At 49.4% G+C, this 18,949-nt stretch overlaps 1 protein-coding gene across 2 annotated transcripts in view; it reads right to left on the bottom strand.

Moving 5' to 3' along the window:
* Positions 1-18,949, bottom strand: part of DRD2 (dopamine receptor D2) — a 66,271-nt gene that overhangs the window by 12,478 nt on the left and 34,844 nt on the right. For both annotated transcript variants that reach the window (XM_011926766.1, XM_011926765.1), the window contains exon 2: positions 2,612-2,927. In XM_011926766.1, coding sequence (XP_011782156.1) covers positions 2,612-2,896 — 285 coding nt within the window. In that variant the 5' untranslated portion in view covers positions 2,897-2,927. The remainder of the gene's footprint in view (positions 1-2,611; positions 2,928-18,949) is intronic.

Raw genomic sequence — 18,949 nt, forward strand, 5'->3', positions numbered from 1 at the left:
GTTGTGAGGATGCACTGACAGGACATCAGGGCAAGGTGAGACGACACCTGGGACGTTCTCTAGGGACAACAAATCTCTGAGATAATGTCCATTAAACAAAGCTCAGTGCCCAGCTCTAGTTTGATGAGATGCTGTGGGAGAGTTTGAGCCCTGCCCTGTGAGAACGGCTTTTGCACCCTCCTCCCCTGACACACTCAGCTTCACCTTTAAAATAAGGTGAACAAGCACATTTAAAGGATCTGTTTGAAAGACTTACAGCCCCCTATAGCCCATGTATGGATTTGTCTCTACCCAAGTATCTGGGTAGGGACAGGGTATCTGGAAGCCAACGGAAGCCATGTCCAGAGCCCCGGGCAGACCACACATTCCTTTGGGAAGAGGGTGCCTACTTGCCTGGGGCGAACATAGGGAGTACTCTCTCCTTCCTCTTTATCCCATGGGGCGGTGAAGAGGAACGAGGAGTCCTCCCTATGTGGAGCAGTACTGGATGTCTATCATCATCTTCATCTTAATCATCATCGCCATGGCTGACATTTACGTAGTGCTCACTGTGAGCCATGTATCATTCCAATCACTTTTCATACATCAATTCATTTGATCCTCAACAATGCTATGATGTATGATACTATTATCTGCATTTTCTAGATGAGGAAATTGAGGCACAGAGAGGTTGTTTGCTCTGCCATTTTCCCTATGGTCTGAGATCTAGGACCTCCTTTGGAAGAGGGAAGAAGGAGGGGATCAAGTGTAAGAATTAAGAAGGCATAGACAGAGTCTAGGGGCCCTCATAAACATGGATCCAGGGGGAATTGGACTCCTGGCCTGTGTCAACTGAATATTTGTATGTGGTTTTGTATTTGTGTTTCCTTTTGGTTCTTCCTTAATATCCAATTAGGTCATTTTGGAAGTTGCAGCCTGCGTTGGCTGTAGTAAAGGAAGCCAAGGGGTGATGGATCAGAGCTCCCTTGGGGTCGGGGTGGTGGCGACAACAGTAAGCGCACGAGCCCCTTGGGGGCCCGGGGACAGGGAAGTGAGCCACTTTCCACCAGTCTTGCCTCCTCACCTGAGCTTCCTCGTCTAGATGTCTCCTCTGTTTAAACCTACAAAGCTTTGGCATTTTCTTTCAACAACCCCTTCCCTCTCAGGCAGGGATGGCCTCAGAGGCACTGTTCAATTCCTCTTCTGCTCAGGGCAGGAAGGTAACGGTTCAGTGGGCAGAGCACCGGCACTTTCCGAAATGCCTGCTCCCGTGCCTTCCCATGCACCCAGACTCCCAGGTTGCTTCAGCCTTGGACAGGCCACCCTAGAAAGCCGGGCAGAGAAAACGGCAGGATCCGGCTTGTGCCCACTGATGATCCCTAAATGCTCCCACATCTGCTTGCTGGCTCTGAAGGTGTCTTCCTGGAGAAGAATATCTGCTTTGGGATTTCTCCAACAGCATTTCTCCCTGTGACCTGGGTGAAGAAAGGCAACTTCTTCTCCAAAGCCTCTATTTCCTATTTTTTTATTTTAATTTTTATTTTAATTTTATTTTTTGTGAGACAGAGTCTCACTCTGTCGCCCAGGCTGGAGTGCAATGGTGCAATCTCAGCTCACTGCAACCTCCGCCTCCCAGATTCGAGCAATTCTCCTGCCTCAGCCTCCCAAGTAGCTGGGATTACAGGCGTGTGCCACCACACCTGGCTAATTTTTGTATTTTTAGTGGAGATGGGGTTTCACCATGTTGGCCAGGCTGGTCTTGAACTCCTGGCCTCATGATCTGCCTGCCTTGGCCTCCAAAAGTGATAGGATTACAGGCACGAGCCACAGTGCCCGGCCTGTTTCCTATTTTGTAAAGTGAGAAGAGTAACATGGACTTCCAGGGTTACCAAGAGTATTCACTGAGTCTGCGTCAGCAATGCATCAGGCACAGTGTCTAGACTGTGCTGCCTACTCCCCATTTTGAGGTGCAGAGCTGGGCTGAGAAATGAGTGACTATACAATTCTTCCTAACAACAGGGCTACAGCACAGTCCGTGGCAGCCTCTACCTGGAGGTCCTGGACAGGGCCCCAGAATAAGCTGTGGGAAGGAGAGGTGATATGGGGAGCATAGAGCAGCAGCCCCATTTCTGAAGTGGGGAGATGGGAATGAAAGTTTCAGGGGCCTGAGAGCATAAACACGCCCCTCCTTGGGGATCCTCGCCAGTTACTCCTATTTCCAATATGACGTAAGGAACTACCTCTGAGGCCAGAGTTCCAGTTTGGACTTGCCAGCGTGTGATGCTGCAGCAGTCACTCAACTTCTCTGACCACCTGGTTTATCAACTGCAAAATGGTGGCAACAATGCCAGCCTCTGAGCTGCTGTGAGGGTTATATAGGAAAACGCTATGTTTAAAGTTCTTACATGAGGCCCAGCACTTAGCAAGTACTTTACAATTGGTAGTTGTGATTATTAAGCAAACAATCTACCGGTTTCGAAAGGAGAAAAAGTAAGCCCAGAATGAAGGAAAAACCACCTGGGGAAGCACCAGGAAACTCACTGGTAAAAGCCAGTGGGGAGCTAGAGTCCCCAGTGTCCAGGGCAGGGCCCTGCTGGAGAAAGTGCTGGAGTAAGCGGGGGGGCCAACTTACCTCCAGGTAGACAACCCAGGGCATGACCAGTGTGGCCACGAGGAGGTCGGCCACCGCGAGGCTGACGATCAGGTAGTTGGTGGTGGTCTGCAGCGCCTTCTCGCGTGACACGGCCATGCACACCAGCACGTTGCCGAAGACGATGACCGCGATGAGCAGGGTGAGCAGCGTGGCATAGTAGTTGTAGTGGGGTCTGTCCGCCTTCCCGTCCGACCCGTTGAAGGGCCGGCTCCAGTTCTGCCTCTCCAGATCATCATCGTACCAGGACAGATTCAGTGGATCCATCGGGGCGGCGGAGCCACTGGGTGGCCAGGCTCTGGCCAGGAAAATTGGACACAGGGTGTCAGCGGGAGGGCCTCTTGCAGAGGTCTCCAGGGAGAAGACCAACTCCTGGCATTTAATAATGAGAATTCTTCAACTCGGGATTTTAAGGTTTACGGCTAAGAATTTTCTTAAAATGTTGGGCCTTCTGCCACTCTTTTGCTAGCAAGTTTTCACAGCTAATAGGACAAATGAGCAAGCACAAATTTTTTTAAACATATAAGATGAGCTTGAACAGAGCTGATCCATCATTTATTTATTCATTCAACAAACACTTCTTAAGCATGACCTATGCCCCACACACTTGAGTGAACCAGGCTTGCTACCTTCCAGTCATCGAAACAGAAATGGGTATTCATTCATTCTTGATTCTATAAATATTTATTAAGCATTGTTCTATATAGTTCTAGAAATATAAGCAGGAACAAAATATACATGGCTTTGCAGATCACATTCTAGGAGAAACAACAGCCAATTAATCAAGCAATTACATCTATGGCTGATACTTAGTAGGAAATGGAACAGGGAGAGAGATATATAACCTCAGGTGTTCAGGGAATTCAGGGAAGTTCAGGTATTCAGGGAAGGCTTTCTAGAGGAAGTCATGTTCAACAGACAGACACCTGAAGGATGTGTAGGAATTAGCCAGGTAAAGAACTGGGAGTCAGTGGAAGGTCTAGACATTGGAAGCAGTATATGCAAAGTACAGAGGTAAAGAGCAGGTGGAGGGCCTGAAAGAGATTCTGGATAGCTGATGCAGAGGGACCTGGCAAGGGTTGAGTCTGGGGAGGTTGCAACAGGCAAGATCATAGAGGGCCATAAAAGTCATGCGAGGAGTTTATACTTGATCCTAAGGGCAGCAGGAGCCACGTAATCAGATTTGCCTTTCAAATAGGTGATGCTGATAGCACTGTGGAGAACGAAGAGGAGGGGCCCAGAGTGGAAGCAGGCCACCAGCTGGGAGGCTGTAGCAGGAATCCAGATAAGAGATGATGAGATTTGGCAGGATGCAGGCAGTGAGAGCCTTGCAGAATGGGCATCTCATCCCATGGAGGGGAAATACGTCTTGAAGTAAGTATCATCTGGGATGAAGTAGAAGGAGAACTTAGCCTGCTAAATGAGAGGGGTTGAGTGGGGCGTGTTCCAGAGAGGCAATATGACATGGTCCCAAATCATCAAACAGCAAACAATTCTGTTTGGCCAAAAATGTAGGGTATGGCAGTAATGCTGAGGATAATTAAACTGCAGGGACATTTGTAGGCCAGATTGGATCTTGTCAGCTGGAAAGTCACTGAGAGGTTGGGCCCAGAGACATGACCCTATTGGACTGGTGTTCTAGAAAGGTGTATGGTGTAGAACAGAGCTCAGAGGGGAGTGACGTTTTGGCTATAATTTAGGTTAGCAATTGTGGTCATCTGAATGAAGATAGTGGGAATGAGGATGGAGAGACCTGTTCAGAATCAGGAGCTAAACTGGAAGTCAATTTCATGGTCCTTGGTCCTTGGATAGGTGTGGGGCAAAAGTGGGTATGGGATAAGCAGGGAGAAAAGGAGTCGAGGGTAACGCTAGGATTTCTGCCTGGGGCTCTGGGAGGCTGGTGTGGCATATTCACAGAGAAAAGGGACCAGAGGGGCTCAGGAGCAGAGTTGGGAGGCATCAGGAGTTGATGAACTCAACAGCCTGAGTTTTGGCTGTGACTGAAGCATAATGCACGGATAATATAGTTGGCTTTTCAGCTAACAAAAGTCTTCATATTTTACACAATAGAATTAAACTTATCTGCCTTCCAAGGCATTCCATACAAAGCACATGACTTCCAGGTACTTTGCTACCCCAAACTGAAAACCACCAATTGATGCCATTTGGGATGAATGTGATGCCATGTCCAATTAATGAACAGGGCACACCTCCTGTAGTGGGTCAGAAGGGATGGTGGAAGAGGGTCTGCCCAACCTCCACACTCTCATCCCTGTCTGACACACCCACTCTTCCAGCTTTGGTAGAAGAGTATGGATCATGTCTTACCCACCACCATCAGTCTGGAGCATTGGGGAAAAGCAAAGTGCCTAATTCCATGTAGGGTGACATGGAATGCCACCATGCAGCAAATATTCCAGTTCTAAGGTAATGAAGCATGTGTCATATTGATGCTGTATTCTGCAAAGCCAACTGGGCCCTCTTCCCATTTGGAGCCCACAGCGGGAGGCCTGCATGTATGTATTGATCAGGTGCCTTGGGCTACTTCTGACATTCATTTACTCAGTCAGCATCTATTGAACCTGCTGGGCATAAAGCACTGTGCAAAGCAGTGTCAGGGGCCTGAGGTGTGTGAGGCACACTCACTGCCCCCATCCTGACCATCGCTCTCAGCTTCTCCCCCAACTCCCTGCTGCTGATGATAGCATCATATACTTGTAAAAGGTTTTATAGTTTGCTAAGTTTTTTTGATATACTGTCTCATTTATCCTCAAAACAATCGTCGGAGGCTTTTAATTATTTTCCCTGTCTATGGCCGTACTACCTGGAACATGCCTGATCTTGTCTAATTATTATCCCTACTTTACAAATGAGAAAGGGATTTGGAAAATTCTTCCCTTCACTTCCCTTCCCTCTGCTTTTCCAGTCCCTATGCATCCTTCAAAGCGAGTCTTGCCCAGAATCCTCCTGCCCTAGAATCCACCCATGTCCTCCTGCCTGAGCCATCACCCATCCTCTGCAGGGTCCTGCAGCACTGAAACACACCCCAGTGCTGCAGGAGACACCTATTTAGGGGTCTCTTTTTTTCACTGAGATGTAGACGTCACAAGAGTTACAACCTGTCTTGCTCATTCCTCCTCTTGTTCTTGGAATGAACAACAACAAAAAATATACCATCTTGTTCTTTTCCAACTCCTGACTGTGGTTTGCGGGCAGTATGTATTCAACAGACGTTTGCTGAATTCAAAGGTTCTGTTAGTGTAACTGGGAAGAAGACCCCTTCCCACTTGAAAGGTACCCGAGGGTGCCATAGGTGCTGCACACTGGGTCCTGTTACAGTCTGCACTATGCTCTTCCCTCAACCCACAAAGTGTATATGCTGAAGTCCTAACCTCCAGTGCCTCAGAATGTGACTGCATTAGGATATAGGGCCTTTAAAGAAGTGATTATGTTAAAATGAGACCCTTAGGATGGGTCCTAACCTAATCTGACTGGAGTCCTTATAAGAGGAGCTTTGGACATAAAAAGAGACATCAGGGATGCGTGCGCAGAGGAGAGACCATGTGGGAATGCAGCAAGAAGACAGCCATCTACTAGCCACAGAGAGAGGCCTTAAGCAAAATCAGTCCTGCTGATACCTTGATCTGGGACGTCCCAGCCTGTAGAACTGTGAGGAAATAGATTTCTGTTGTTTAATCCACCCAGTCTGTGGTATTTTTATCACGGCAGCCAGAGTAGACTAATACAGGTCCCTAGAAGTAGACTCTGAAGAGGAAATCAGCCTGCGGGAAATGTACTGGGGAGTGCTCTCCGGATCAAGATGTGCAAAGGAGTGAGGAAGCAGGACAGGCCAGAGGGAGAAGTCACTACAAAGGCATCGGGCGACCCCACAGGGCACCCTACCAGTTGCCAAAATGAGGGCAACAGGGGAGGGCCTTTAATCCCCTCTCATAGATGTCATAGCTTGTAGCTGTCCCAGGGAAAGCAGTGTGGCCTTGAAAGAGGCATCTCTCCTCAGCAGTGGGCAGTTGCCCAGAACTGTCAGTTGCCAACACTCCCAGTAGCTGGAGATGAGGGCTGTGGTCCTGCAGGGGGATCTGGGCGGCACTCCACAGTGTCCACTACAGTTGATGTTCAGGAGCATATGCACATGTGTGTGGCTGGGGTGTTTGTGGAGAACTTCCTGGAGGAGAGAGGATGTAAACTGGGATTTAATTTTCTTTTAATAGAGACAGAACCTCACTTTGCCACCCAGGCTGGAGTGCAGTGGCACAATCCTCGCTCACAGCAGCCTCAACTCCTGGCCTCAAGTGATCTTGCCACCTCAGCCTCCTGAGTAGCTGGAACTACAGGCATGTGCCACCATGCCTGGCTAATTTTTAAAAATGTTTTGTAGAGATGGGGGTCTCATCACTATGTTGCCCAGGCTGGTCTCACACTCCTGGCCTCAAGAGATACTCCTGCCTTGGCTTCCCAAAGTGCTGGGATTACAGGCATGAGCCATACCTAGTCTAGGATTTAAAATTATGAGCACAATGTAGATGGCAAATGTGAGCACTGCAGGTCAGGGTGGGGTTGAGGGTGAGCATTAATTCTCTGGAGCGCTGGTTACTTCTGCAGGGTGAGGGAGAGTCCCTGTACCCAAGTTCTGAGAAAGGCCTCACGCATTTGATTTTCTAATCTACTATTTATTATTGGTTGTTCTTATTGTTTTTTGTTGCTAATACAAATGTAGTATATTTATATTATAGAAAAAAAGGGAAAACATGGCAAATGCCTAAGTATCTGTAACCCCTATAAGTACCTTGGTACAGGGCTTTTTGTTTGTTTATTTGTTTTGGGTTTTTTTGTTTTTGAGATGGAGTCTCGCTCTGTCGCCCAGACTGGAGTGCAATGGTGCAATCTAGGCTCACTGCAAGCTCCGCCTCCTGGGTTCATGCCATTCTCCTGCCTCAAACAGCTCCCCAGTAGCTGGGACAACAGGTGCCCGCCACCACATCCAGCTAATTTTTTTGTATTTTTAGTAGAGATGGGGTTTCACCATGTTAGCCAGGATGGTCTCGATCTCCTAACCTTGTGATCTGCCCGCCTCAGCCTCCCAGAGTGCTGGGATTACAGGGGTGAGCCACCGAGCCCGGCTGGTACAGGGCTATCTTTAACACCTGGTGTCAGCCCTGGTTTCTATCGTGTCTTCAGCACCTTATCTAATTGGGGCTGGCATCTCTTACAAGCAGGGGTTGCCTGGCTGGCTCTCACTGTATAAATATCAAGCTGAGCAGGAATTCAGACATCAGCAAATCCGCTGCCACAGAGGAGGTACTCTAGCCTGAGAGGTGCTAGTATGACATTCGAGCTGAGGACTAAAAAACTTGGGTTCAAGTCCCAACTCTACCACCTACTAACTTTGGGGCCTCAGCCAGATGATTTGGCTTTCCTGAGCCCGGTTTTCCCATATGCAAAATAGAGATAACAACAATTGTGAGTATTAAGTAAGATGACCCATGGCCATGTGCCAGGCACAGGTAAGCCCTCGAGAATGTCAACTTTAAAAATCAAACCAAGCAAAAGAATGAAATGAAACAAGCAATCAGACCACAAGCCAATGGCTCAGTGAGATGAAGGGACTGGTGCTGTTCAAATGCAACTCACGAGGGTCTGAGGTCCTCCTGGGCACACTGCCTCCTATGGCCCATCCTGAAAAGTAGGCGGCTGGAGGAAGGGAGACGGATTTCAAGATGCAGCCACCAATTCCTTGGGAGGAAGTAAAGGAAGGAAAAGACAAAGCCTGTCCCTGGGCCCTGGCTGCAGGACAAACCCAAGTGACCCTTGGGATGAGGCAGCAGCTGGCCTGGAAGATCCAGCTCTCTCAGCCCAGCTGCTACAGCCAATGACTATCATACTAATCACCACATTTCATAGACTCTAAGACAAAATCGAATGAAGATGCACCACTATTTTATGTACCACTAGGAAAGAAAAAAAAAATGCTATCCAACCCCAGTAGAGCTCCAAGATGTCGTCCATTGTAAAATGCATTCTGATTTCAAAGACATTAAAATGGTGGGGGTAGGGGGATGTGCATTGTAGAGGAGATAACAATACAGGGCCTTCCCAGCATTTCTCTGCTGGCATTTTCTCAAGAGGCCTGAGAAAACCTGCTGGTTCCCAGGCTTCCCTGCTGTAGCTCCAGCCCATCCCTCCCTTTTGTCCATCTGCCTCTGGGCTGCACAGGTTGTTGGGCTCCAAGGGGCATCCCACGAGAATACACAAATGAGGAGCTTCTCCATCCTGGCTGGAGCTTGTGTTCGTGGTAGGGGAGTGAGGAAAGGTTCCCAGTGCTGCTCCAGGTATGCTGGGCTGGTTCTGGCTCCAAAGAAGCCAGGTGAGTTCTTCGTCCACTCTGGAGCTTATGGAGGGAAAATGCAAAGCCACATAACACATGGCACTTTGTATTTGCCATGATGGTCCCAATTTCTTGTTCTTTTTTTAAAATGGAGATTGGCTAAATACATAACCCGAGGTGCATTATTCTCACATGAAAATTTTTTTCAGACAAAGTGACACATTATATTAAAAAATCTGTTGTTGTCAAAAACAAGCATTTTGATTTGGAATTATGAAAATATGATCAACTTGCTCACCACCCTCCAAATGTCATCTCCATCTTTCTCCCAGGTGGCCCCTGCGGCACGCATGAAAGCTGACAAAAGCTCCAAATCGCAGTCCCCAGTCAACAAGAACTTAATGAGCACCAAATACGTGCATGGACACTGTTATTTCCCAGCTCTTACAGGTTGAGCTACTTGACAGTGTCCCCTGGGTGGAGGATGAACGATCTAACCCTGTAGCTGCCAGGCCTCACTCCAGGGGCGGCTGCCTCTCCCCTATGGCACCTTTCTGTGCAGGAAAGTGGGGGTAATTGCTGCTCCTCATTCTACCCTCACCAGGCAGACGCTTGCAGACAAGGTTCCATGGGTCTTCTGAGGCCCCCTAAGCTTTTCTTTCTCAGCTGCCCTGGTGGAAGCCAGGAGTAAGGGAAGACTGCATTTGTGTGGTGACCTACAAGCTACTGGTCATCAAAGAGCCAAAGATCATCTGCTCCTCATCTGTCTCCAGGATGCTTTGCTCTGCCTTAGCTCAGAAGGGCAAAGATCTACAGAAATATCTTTCAGAGTCATCCATTCTAGTGTTCAGGACCCCTGCCCGTCAAGTTCTCCGTAACATCTAGCCTAACTCCAGCCTTCTATAATAGTGGCTCTCTTCAGAAGATTCAGAGCAGAACTTCCCCAACAAGATGTTTAGAATGCATCAAGGTGCATAGAAATATCAGGTCAACTGGAATGTAGAGCCAGGCATTTCCAACCTCCGCAGCCTCTGCCGTTCACCCTATGTGCCTTACAAATGCTACTACTTTCTGTGTGTGCCCTAATTTGGAAATTAGCTAGCTCTCAAGTTGAGAAATACTGGAAGAGCCCAGATACCCAGGGCTAAGCTAGCCCACCCAGGCTGTCCCAGGCAGGCCACCCTGCTCAGGCCACCCACTGCACTGCCCCCCAGGAGTAGAGGAGGGGACAGGGAGTGGGCAGGCCTTCTGGGATATAGATGAGGTATGGAAGGGGTTGCTTTCCCAGCCACACCCTGAAACTGGCAGGCGCCCCAACCTATAAACAGAAACGGCTTCTTTCAAGTGTATTGGAAGGTTAAAAAGCTCCTTTAAAGCTCAACAGTTTGAGGCTGACACCCAAACCTGACATTTTCTCTCAGGAGAAACTTGGAAGGTGTGGCCACCCTTAGTCCCAAGGCTGATGGAGCAGGGTGAAAAGGGTCCATCTGTTGGGACAGCCTGGGATCCAGGAAGAAAGCTGGCAAGTCCAGGGAGAACGAAGAGGATTTTCTCTGATCCTTTCTTTCTCTTTCTCTCTCTCTCCCACCACCTCATTTCTATTTTGTCTGGGGCACAGAGCTGAAAAGGTGGGGGACAGAAGCCCTGGATGCAGCATAAACCCCAGCAATGTCTTTCCTGTGCTTCCGTCTCACCTTAAGTCTTGGTGCTGCCTTCCCTGAAAGTTCGGCACTTGAAGGAATCAAATTGTCTAATTAAAATTTAACAATTCCTTATCAGGCTTGATGGCGGGTGAGACACTGCTGTCTTAAACACATCATTTTTTCCTCTTTTCTGAGATGTGAAGCATTTCAATGAAAAAGTAGAGGGGGAGAAGAAAGTATTTTTCATTTGCATCTCAAAAGCAGCCTATTGGAGTGACTTGAGTTGGATAGGAATTGGGAGTGAGTGGGTAAGAGGCTCCTTTCCAGGACCCTGGTGATGTAGGCCACCTGCCCCTGCCCCTCCAGGCAAAGGCCAGGCTGTGACTTGGGGTTGAGCCTTCGTTTAGCATCTCTTGCAATTTCAAAAAGGCAGTGTGGAAATGGAAGAGGGAAGAAAGAAGGTGCACCCGTTCCTTCCTACATCCAAGGGGAAAGGAGGGAGTTACTGAATAACACCCTAATGTACTCTGGCCTAGGAAGCTACCTCAGCAGAGGACAGAGGAAACAGAGACCTCATTCCCAAAGCTCTAGGCCAGGCGGCTGCAGACCTTGGGCTGCAGAGGGCGGGAGTGGGTAAATAGACAGGCACAGTCGCTCTCTGGAGGGCAAAACTCCCAAGCCCTGGGGCTTGCCCTGGGGCTGGGGTGTGGAGGGTCTGTGGAGAGGGAAAAAGGGAGGGGGAGGAGAAACAGAGAGGACTGTGTGGGCAAAGAGGAGCCTGGAGCAATGGACGATGGCAACCTCCTGGGCTCACTGGAAACGGCTTTTCCTGCATCCCAGGCCCAGGTGCATAGGGGAGTGGGGTGTGAGGCTGTGGGTCTGGTCCCGGTGTCAGCAGTCACTTCTGAGGGAAGAAATGCAGATTGCTCTTTCCCAGTTAAGGGGAAGGGCTCCCCGCTCCTGAGCCCCTGGACTCCCCCTCCCCACCCGCAGCCTCAGCACCACTGTGGGGGAACAGGTCTGGACTAGAGACCTAGGCTGGGGGGATACCCGTTAGTGGAAGCCCAGGGAGTGGCCTGAACTACCATTTGGGGGTGGCAGAGGCTGCTGCGGAAGACAGTGGGGGAGGCCACACACTAACACCCCCATTTGCCATCCCTTCTCCCCCAGCATGGGGACCCTCCCTGGAACCTGGTGTTCTCCAGAGGCAGCGAGGGAGCAGAGCCCAGGGGCCGTGCAGCAGGGAACATTGTCTAGGTTTCTTTAGAAGGCGTGGAACAGCCTAGATGAATCTCTCCACTGGTGGTCTCCAGCTGTGTCTGGCCCTATGCAGCTGGAGCCAAAGAGTGGCTACCGTCTCGAGGGCCTTCTGTGGCCCAGCCTGAGGTTGGCAACCCGGGTCACCTGAACCAAGCCTCTCCCCCTGCTCCCTGGAATTAAACCTGGCCAGCAGTTCCCGGCCTTACCTCCTACCTCACAGTAAAAATAGAAGCTATCCTTGAGCACTTGCTTAACTTCCTGTCACCACATCCATAAACTTACTGGCACAGGCAGCCATATGCACCCTCCTTGAGTCCCAACTCCTAACCCTAAGCCCCTTCCTGCCACTTGGGCTCAGCATAGCACACCCTGGCTGGTCTCCTCCTCCTTCTCACCCTTCGGAACTATCTTTCCAGCCCTTTCTCCAAGGAAGCCTTCCTGCCACTCCAGCTCAGAGCCCATCCTCTCACTTAATGCTTTTACAACACAGGAGCTCCTCGGTGACACCCAGCACAGATGTAATGAAGTCACTATTTGTCTAGTGATTTGTTTGATGTCTGTTCTTGCTAAACTGTGTGCAAGCTTCGCATGTGTCTTGTCTCTCCTGGTGTTCTCCCTCTCCAGCACCACCTTGGCAATGGCACATGCTCCACACGTGTCTGAGAGACGTCCACGGAGGTAGTATCTCATTCAAGTGTGAAGGGGCTTTTTCTACCCTGCAGCCATTTCTTCTCCCAGATCCTTCGTGAAGGGTAAAATAGCCTCTTCTGAGATCTCCTGTTGATCCTCTGGGTCCCAGTGACAGTGGTAGCTGGGGTTGGGTGCCCAGCTGGTTGGGGTCCTGGCAGGGTGTTTCCCAGGTGGGTATCACTGAGGCCCAAAGGCGTTATAAGGCATTTGAAAAAGAAGAGGAGGCACACGAATGAAAGTGAGTGCGGGGGGGTGGGGAGAGGTATAGACAACACGCAGTCTGTGGAAAGAAAAGCACAGAGCAGGTGGAGATGGCTTCTGGGGTGCTGGAAGGCCTGGGGGCCCAGGGCTTCAGAGTGTCCAGGTTGGCACCACCCTGTGGGAAGGAAGTCACAGCAGGCCAAGGGAGCCATCTCCCCGCGTCAACACCAGCCAGAGACTACCAAGCATCCCCAGTGAGTGAGCTGAGTGCAGCTGAGACTCAGCTCTCTAAGGAGCTTGAGGGTGCGGTGGGGGTGTCCCCAGGGAGAGGCTGGAGCACACACAGTTCCTTGCCCAGTTGTGGAAAGGGCCCCCGGGTGAGACTCTGTCTAGGAGCAGAGGAGACCACAGCTGAGCATGACCAGGGCCTCCTCTCTTCCAGGGCTGTCATCCCAGACAACCCCGCTCTCTGCTTCTTCCCAAGGTGGCCAGGTGGCCCTGGGTCTGCCCAGGTGTCCCTGGGAGTGTGGAGTCTCTGAGAGGCCCGAGCAGCGGTAGAATTCGAGTCTTCCCAACCTCACCTTATTGCAGGCCTCCAGGGTCTGCAGTGGGGTGAGGCAGGGTCTGGGGGATGCAGTGAATGCAAGAGGGGGACTGCCTGACAGCCCCAACCTTGCGGATTTTTATGGCTCCGTAAAAATGTCTCCTCACAAACTGTCAAAGTGTCACAAATTAATTAACTGTTAGCTGGAGTGACTCAGTGTGGGGAGGGGGTGGGGGAGAATGGCTCAGTGATGCTGAGCAGGGTGGTGGCGGTGCTGTTCTCTGCGTGTGCTGCCTTTTGATTAAAACTCCTCACTGCTCTGATACTGTGCGAGGGAAGGGGCAGATCCCTGGGGCAGCTCACGTGCGCCGCAGAAGACTGGCGGGTGGGAGGCAGGTGGGGGGTGGGGCCCAGGGCCCCCTCCCTGAGAAGGGAACACAGTGGGGAGAATGAAGCCTCTAGAAATTGCCCAGGAGATCTAAATTCAGAATGGAACCCACAGACTGGCACTATATTCCTCCCCCCACCCCCTACTTTCCCTTCCTCCTCAATTTGCCCCCACAAAGAAAAAATCTGGGAAGTTGAGCTTGGTTTGCCCCAGGGGCTACACAGGGTCACCTGAGCCAAGGACACACTTAGCTAGCAAACTCCAGCCAGCCAGAGCCCAGAGAGGAGGAAGGGCTGGGTCTTAGACCAGCCTTCTTGACCTTTACTTTAATTTCAGGAAAGAATTGAGAAAACATGCTCTTGAAAGTCAATTGGGAGACAAATCCTGAACCTTATTGCTCCAAAAGGAGGAAAAACAATCCTGGCTATTTGGCAGAAAATTGCTCTGCTTTATTAAAAGACATTCCTGTTCATAAAAACAGAGAGAAGGCCCAGTCCAAATAATAGCACGGCCCACCATCACACTGCCAGAAACCTCCGGAAGCCCTTGTCCCCGCGTTTCTCATCCTTTGGCTCCAGCAGCTGGCACTGGGGACCTTTCTTTCCCATTTGGTGAAGGCGATGGGAGGCCCTCTTGCAATGGAGGAGGTGGGCAGGCAAGATTGGACCTGAGGACTCCCACGCAAGTGCTGTTTTGGTGTCAAGACCTCAAAGACGAATTGAAGGTAAAACATCACCACAGGAATGCAATCAGCAAAATCCAGATTGCAGAAAATACAATAGGACAAATGACCCAGTTTCTTCCAAAAATAAATTGCAAAGAAAAAACAAAGAGAGATGGAGTTGGGGGAGCCTCTGGAATAAAAGAAACTTAAAAGCCATCTTTACCAATTGTGATGTGTGACCTTATTTGGATCCTGATTCAAATAAACCATTTTTGTTTTAAATCCCTGACATTTATGGGACAATTGAAAATCTGAACAGTAGATTTTTATGATATTCAGAATTATTGATGTTATGGTATTCTGGTGAATTTTTTCAGAGTCCTTTTAATTTAGAGATACACACTGAAATATTTACAGATGAAATTATATGCTGTCTGGGAATTACATGACAATAGCATGGGGGTAGGAGCATAGATGAAAGAAAATTGGCCATAATTTGATCGTGGTTAAAGGTGGGTGATAGATACATTAAGGTTCATGATGCTATTATTGTTACTTTTGTACATGTTTGAATTTTCTACAACAAAATGTTTTAAAATATCAAATCTGCTCCTTAACCCTCACCCCAAAGCCCATCCCTAAGAAAACAGATGGGTGCAAGCCAGGCTTCAAGGTATCTTTCTGATCAAGTTCTCTTATTATGAACACTGGCTTCCTTTTCTGCCAGTCTGGCTGCCAGACCCTCCCTCTTTTCTGATCACTCCGTTGCCCTGTCCAGGACAGATGGAGCCCTGGGGACAAGCCCTAGCAATCCTTTCTATGGCCTGGGATCCTTTCTCAAGACATGACAGCTTTGGCCTAATGAGTCATGTCCTCTCTTTCACAGCAGGTGGTGGCTCAGCTGGTAGGGATGGAGGCGGAGGGGTAAAGCCCACTTTAATGACAAATAGAACAGCTACTGAGTGCCTATTGCAGGCCAGGCACTGCGTGAAGTGCTGGGCACCTACTATTTCATTTATTCCACATAGCAGCCCTGTGAGATTAGATATGATCCCCATGCTGCAGACAAAGAAACAAGCAGTGGGTTGTGAACACCAGTGGATCTGCCTGCAGAGCCCAGACTCTTCCTTACACCAGGAGTTGAGTATGGATCTAGGGCACAAGGAAGTAAGGTTTTCACAGTCCCGTGTTCAAGGTACATCTACACAGTTCGTTCATGGGAATGGCCAGGGTCTCACCCCTCCAGGCTGGTAGGTGTCAGGCTGGTGTCCACAGAGCCCCCAAAGGACCTTCTTACAGCCCTATAAAGAGGGAAGTTGAGGTCCAGGCCATTCCCACGTTTCCTCAGAATTCTAAGTGCCTTAGGCAACTTCATGTTTTCCAGAAAATGACACTCTTAGCATCTCCAGGACATGGGGCTGCTCTGACAAGGGAGCTCCGAGGAGCACAGAGCACGCTGGAGTCCGGGTGGAGACGAGGAGCACAGGGCACGCTGGAGTCTGGGTGGAGCCGAGGAGTGTGGGCAAGAGCTGGGGTCCCTCATCCTCTCTCAGCTCCCAGGGCTGCCTCTGGATCCATCTGGCAGGCCAGGCTCCTCCCTAATGCTCCCTTTCATTCCATAGGGTGTGTGTCCACCACCAAGGGTGACACTATAGGTCTGGGCATCTTGCTTTGCCTGGGCTTCTGCTACCTCACTCGGAGGAGGGGCAACATGGGCACAACAGGAGAGAGCAGAGAGGCAGTCTCTCCATCCCGACAACAGAGTGCAGGGTGCAGAAGAGCCCCCAGCTGCCTCTCCCAGTCAATGGAAGCAGGTTGGAAGAGCAGCCACAGTGCTGGGCACCATCCTGCAAACAGGCTGTGCACCCACTGCTGCTGCACACCACTCCACATCCCAGGGCCCACATTGAGGCCTTCCTAAGCAGTGATGCCCAGGAGACAGAGGAGTCACTTCCTTCTGTCCCTGGAATTGAAGAAGGCGTGTCAATGCGTCCTCTTTTTATTGTTGTTTTCTTCATCAGGCAGACAACAGATAGACCTGCGTTCCAGCCCCACTTGGTAGCAATGTGGTCTTGACAATGAAATTGTTCTGGGCCTCAGTCTTCTCATCTGTAACATGGGGGCAATAACCTCCACCTCATCGGAGTGATTGCAAAATTGACTTAGAAAATGTGAATAAAGGGGCCAGTAAGTGGTAGGTGCCCAAAAAGTGGCAGCTAATGTCATTACAAGGATGTAACAGCTGCCGGAAAGGAGCTAAACTATGTGAGGGTCCCAGGCAAAAGACTCAAGCTGGAATGAGGGGCCCGAGGGAAGGAAACTCCCCATTTCTCTGTGGTCCTCAATTTTCTGCCTGCTTCAGAGAGATTCCAGCCATGCCTACCATGTTGTTCCCACTGCTCACCCCTGAACTAAAAGCCCTAAAATATCAGGGCACCTGGCAGGTGACCTTGGTTAAAGTCCTTTTGGGGTGTGTCATGCAGATTTGCAATAACCTTGAGCCTTCCCACTAAATCTTTGAGAAAAAAGAAGTGCTACCTGGCATGTAACCTTCCTGGTAAATCTAAGGATGCAACGGCTATGAGACATCTCTGCTCCTCAGGACAGAAGTAGGACCAGCATGAGACGTGATAAGACTTGGCAGACTCTATCAGGCATCATGCAATCATCAGCACTGCATTATTATTGTCTCACTGTGTGGATGTCTGACATGCAGAAGGAAAATCCAGTTCCCTCGGATGAGCCACTTCTCTAATTCTCAACTTAATAGTTAATAATTTAATGATGAGAGCTGTCAGACCTAATTTCAGAGAGTGATAGATGAATCAAGTAAAATGATATATTCCAAAGTGTCTTGCAAACTCTAAAGTCCTATAAAAATGTGAATGTAGTGTATTATTATCATCTCACTCAAGAGCGTGTAGTTGGCGGTATTTCTTTGCCATGCACAGATTCTTTCCTACTTACTTTGCTCTGCGTCTATCCTTTCTCTCTGGTGCAACTGTGCACCTTGATGGGCAGAGCTTGTCTTAAGCCTGTGTGTATCCTTAGCACCTCCTAGGAAGGCTACCAGTTTTGTAAGTATTTCCTGGATGTTTGTTGTGCTGGAGGAAGCTGACAGTGACGGTGCTCCTTTGAACAGTCTAAAACAGGGCGAGACTGCCTTCTTCGTGGGGTTTTCAGAAAGATTAAACAAGACACATCAGGCCACTAGCACAGTCTCTGAGTGAGAGAAGGCACTCAGCTCTTCCTATTTTATTGGTAACTAACCTGGAAAAATATAAAATATTGACTTTTACTGCTGGAAGAAGGCTTAGAGAATATCTAATCTAATCTCTTCATTTTACAAATTGAAAAACTAAGACCAGGGTTGGGCATGGTAGCTCACACCTGTAATCCCAGCAGTTTGAGAGGCTGAGGCAGGTGGATCACTTGAGGTCAGGAGTTCGAGACCAGCCTGGCCAACACGGTGAAACGCCGTCTCTACTAAAAATACAAAAATTAGCCTGGGGGCTAGGTGCGGTGGCTCACACCTGTAATCCCAGCACTTTGGGAGGCCGAGGCGAGAGGATCACGAGGTCAGGAGATCAAGACCATCCTGGCTAACACGGTGAAACCCCATCTCTACTAAAAATACAAAAAATTATCTGGGCATGGTGGCACGCACCTGTAGTCCCAGCTACTCAGGAGGCTGAGGCAGGAGAATGGTATGAACCTGGGAGGCGGAGCCTGCAGTGAGCCGAGATCATGCCACTGCACTCCAACCTGGGCAACAGAGTGAGACTCCATCTCAAAAATAAATAAATAAATAAAAATTAAAAATTAGCCAGGGCGGTTGTGGGCACCTGCAGTCCCAGCTACTCAGGAGGCTGAGGCAGGAGAATCACTTGAACCCAGAAGGCAGAGGTTGCAGTGAGCCGAGACCATGCCACTGAACTCCAGCCTGGGTGACAGAGGGAGATTCTGTCTCAAAAAACAAAACAAAACAAAAAAAACTAAGATTAAGACTAGAAAAGTGAAACGACTCACCCAAGTTCATAGAGCCCATTGCTTTCAGAACCAGGATTGCAATTAAGGTCTCCAGACAGGTCCCCTGCTTTATCCTACATGGCTCTCTGTCTGACTCCTGGAAAGGGCTCATCCTGGTCACTACCATCCTGGTCACTGTATGACCATCATCATCTGCATCTTCAAATAAATGAACTTAACTAAAGGAGACCAATTCTGGAGCCTCCATGAGTGCCTCTCCTGAATCTAACTTAACTTTATGCAACGTCTGTGTATGCTCGCCTCGCCCAGATACCGATCCTCAGCAGAGACAGGCTCAAGTGGCACTCAGGAACAATGCATATATAGAAAGTCCCACCCTAACCAGTTCTTTTCCAGGCCATAACCTTTTCTTTGAACCTTTCTTTGCAAGAGCTGTTTTCCAAGCACTCCCTCTCTTTCCGTCCTTTGGATGTTGGTAAAGGCATGCACTCGCAGGAATGTGCTCAGAGATGATTCCCCACAGACTTTCAGAGAGAAGCTCAGGGCCATGGGGCCTGTTAGGTTTCTCTGCAAAATGCTACTTCTTGAAACTATGTC

This window comes from Colobus angolensis, unplaced genomic scaffold, assembly GCF_000951035.1.
Source record: "Colobus angolensis palliatus isolate OR3802 unplaced genomic scaffold, Cang.pa_1.0 Scaffold7, whole genome shotgun sequence".
NCBI classification, from domain to species: domain Eukaryota; kingdom Metazoa; phylum Chordata; class Mammalia; order Primates; family Cercopithecidae; genus Colobus; species Colobus angolensis.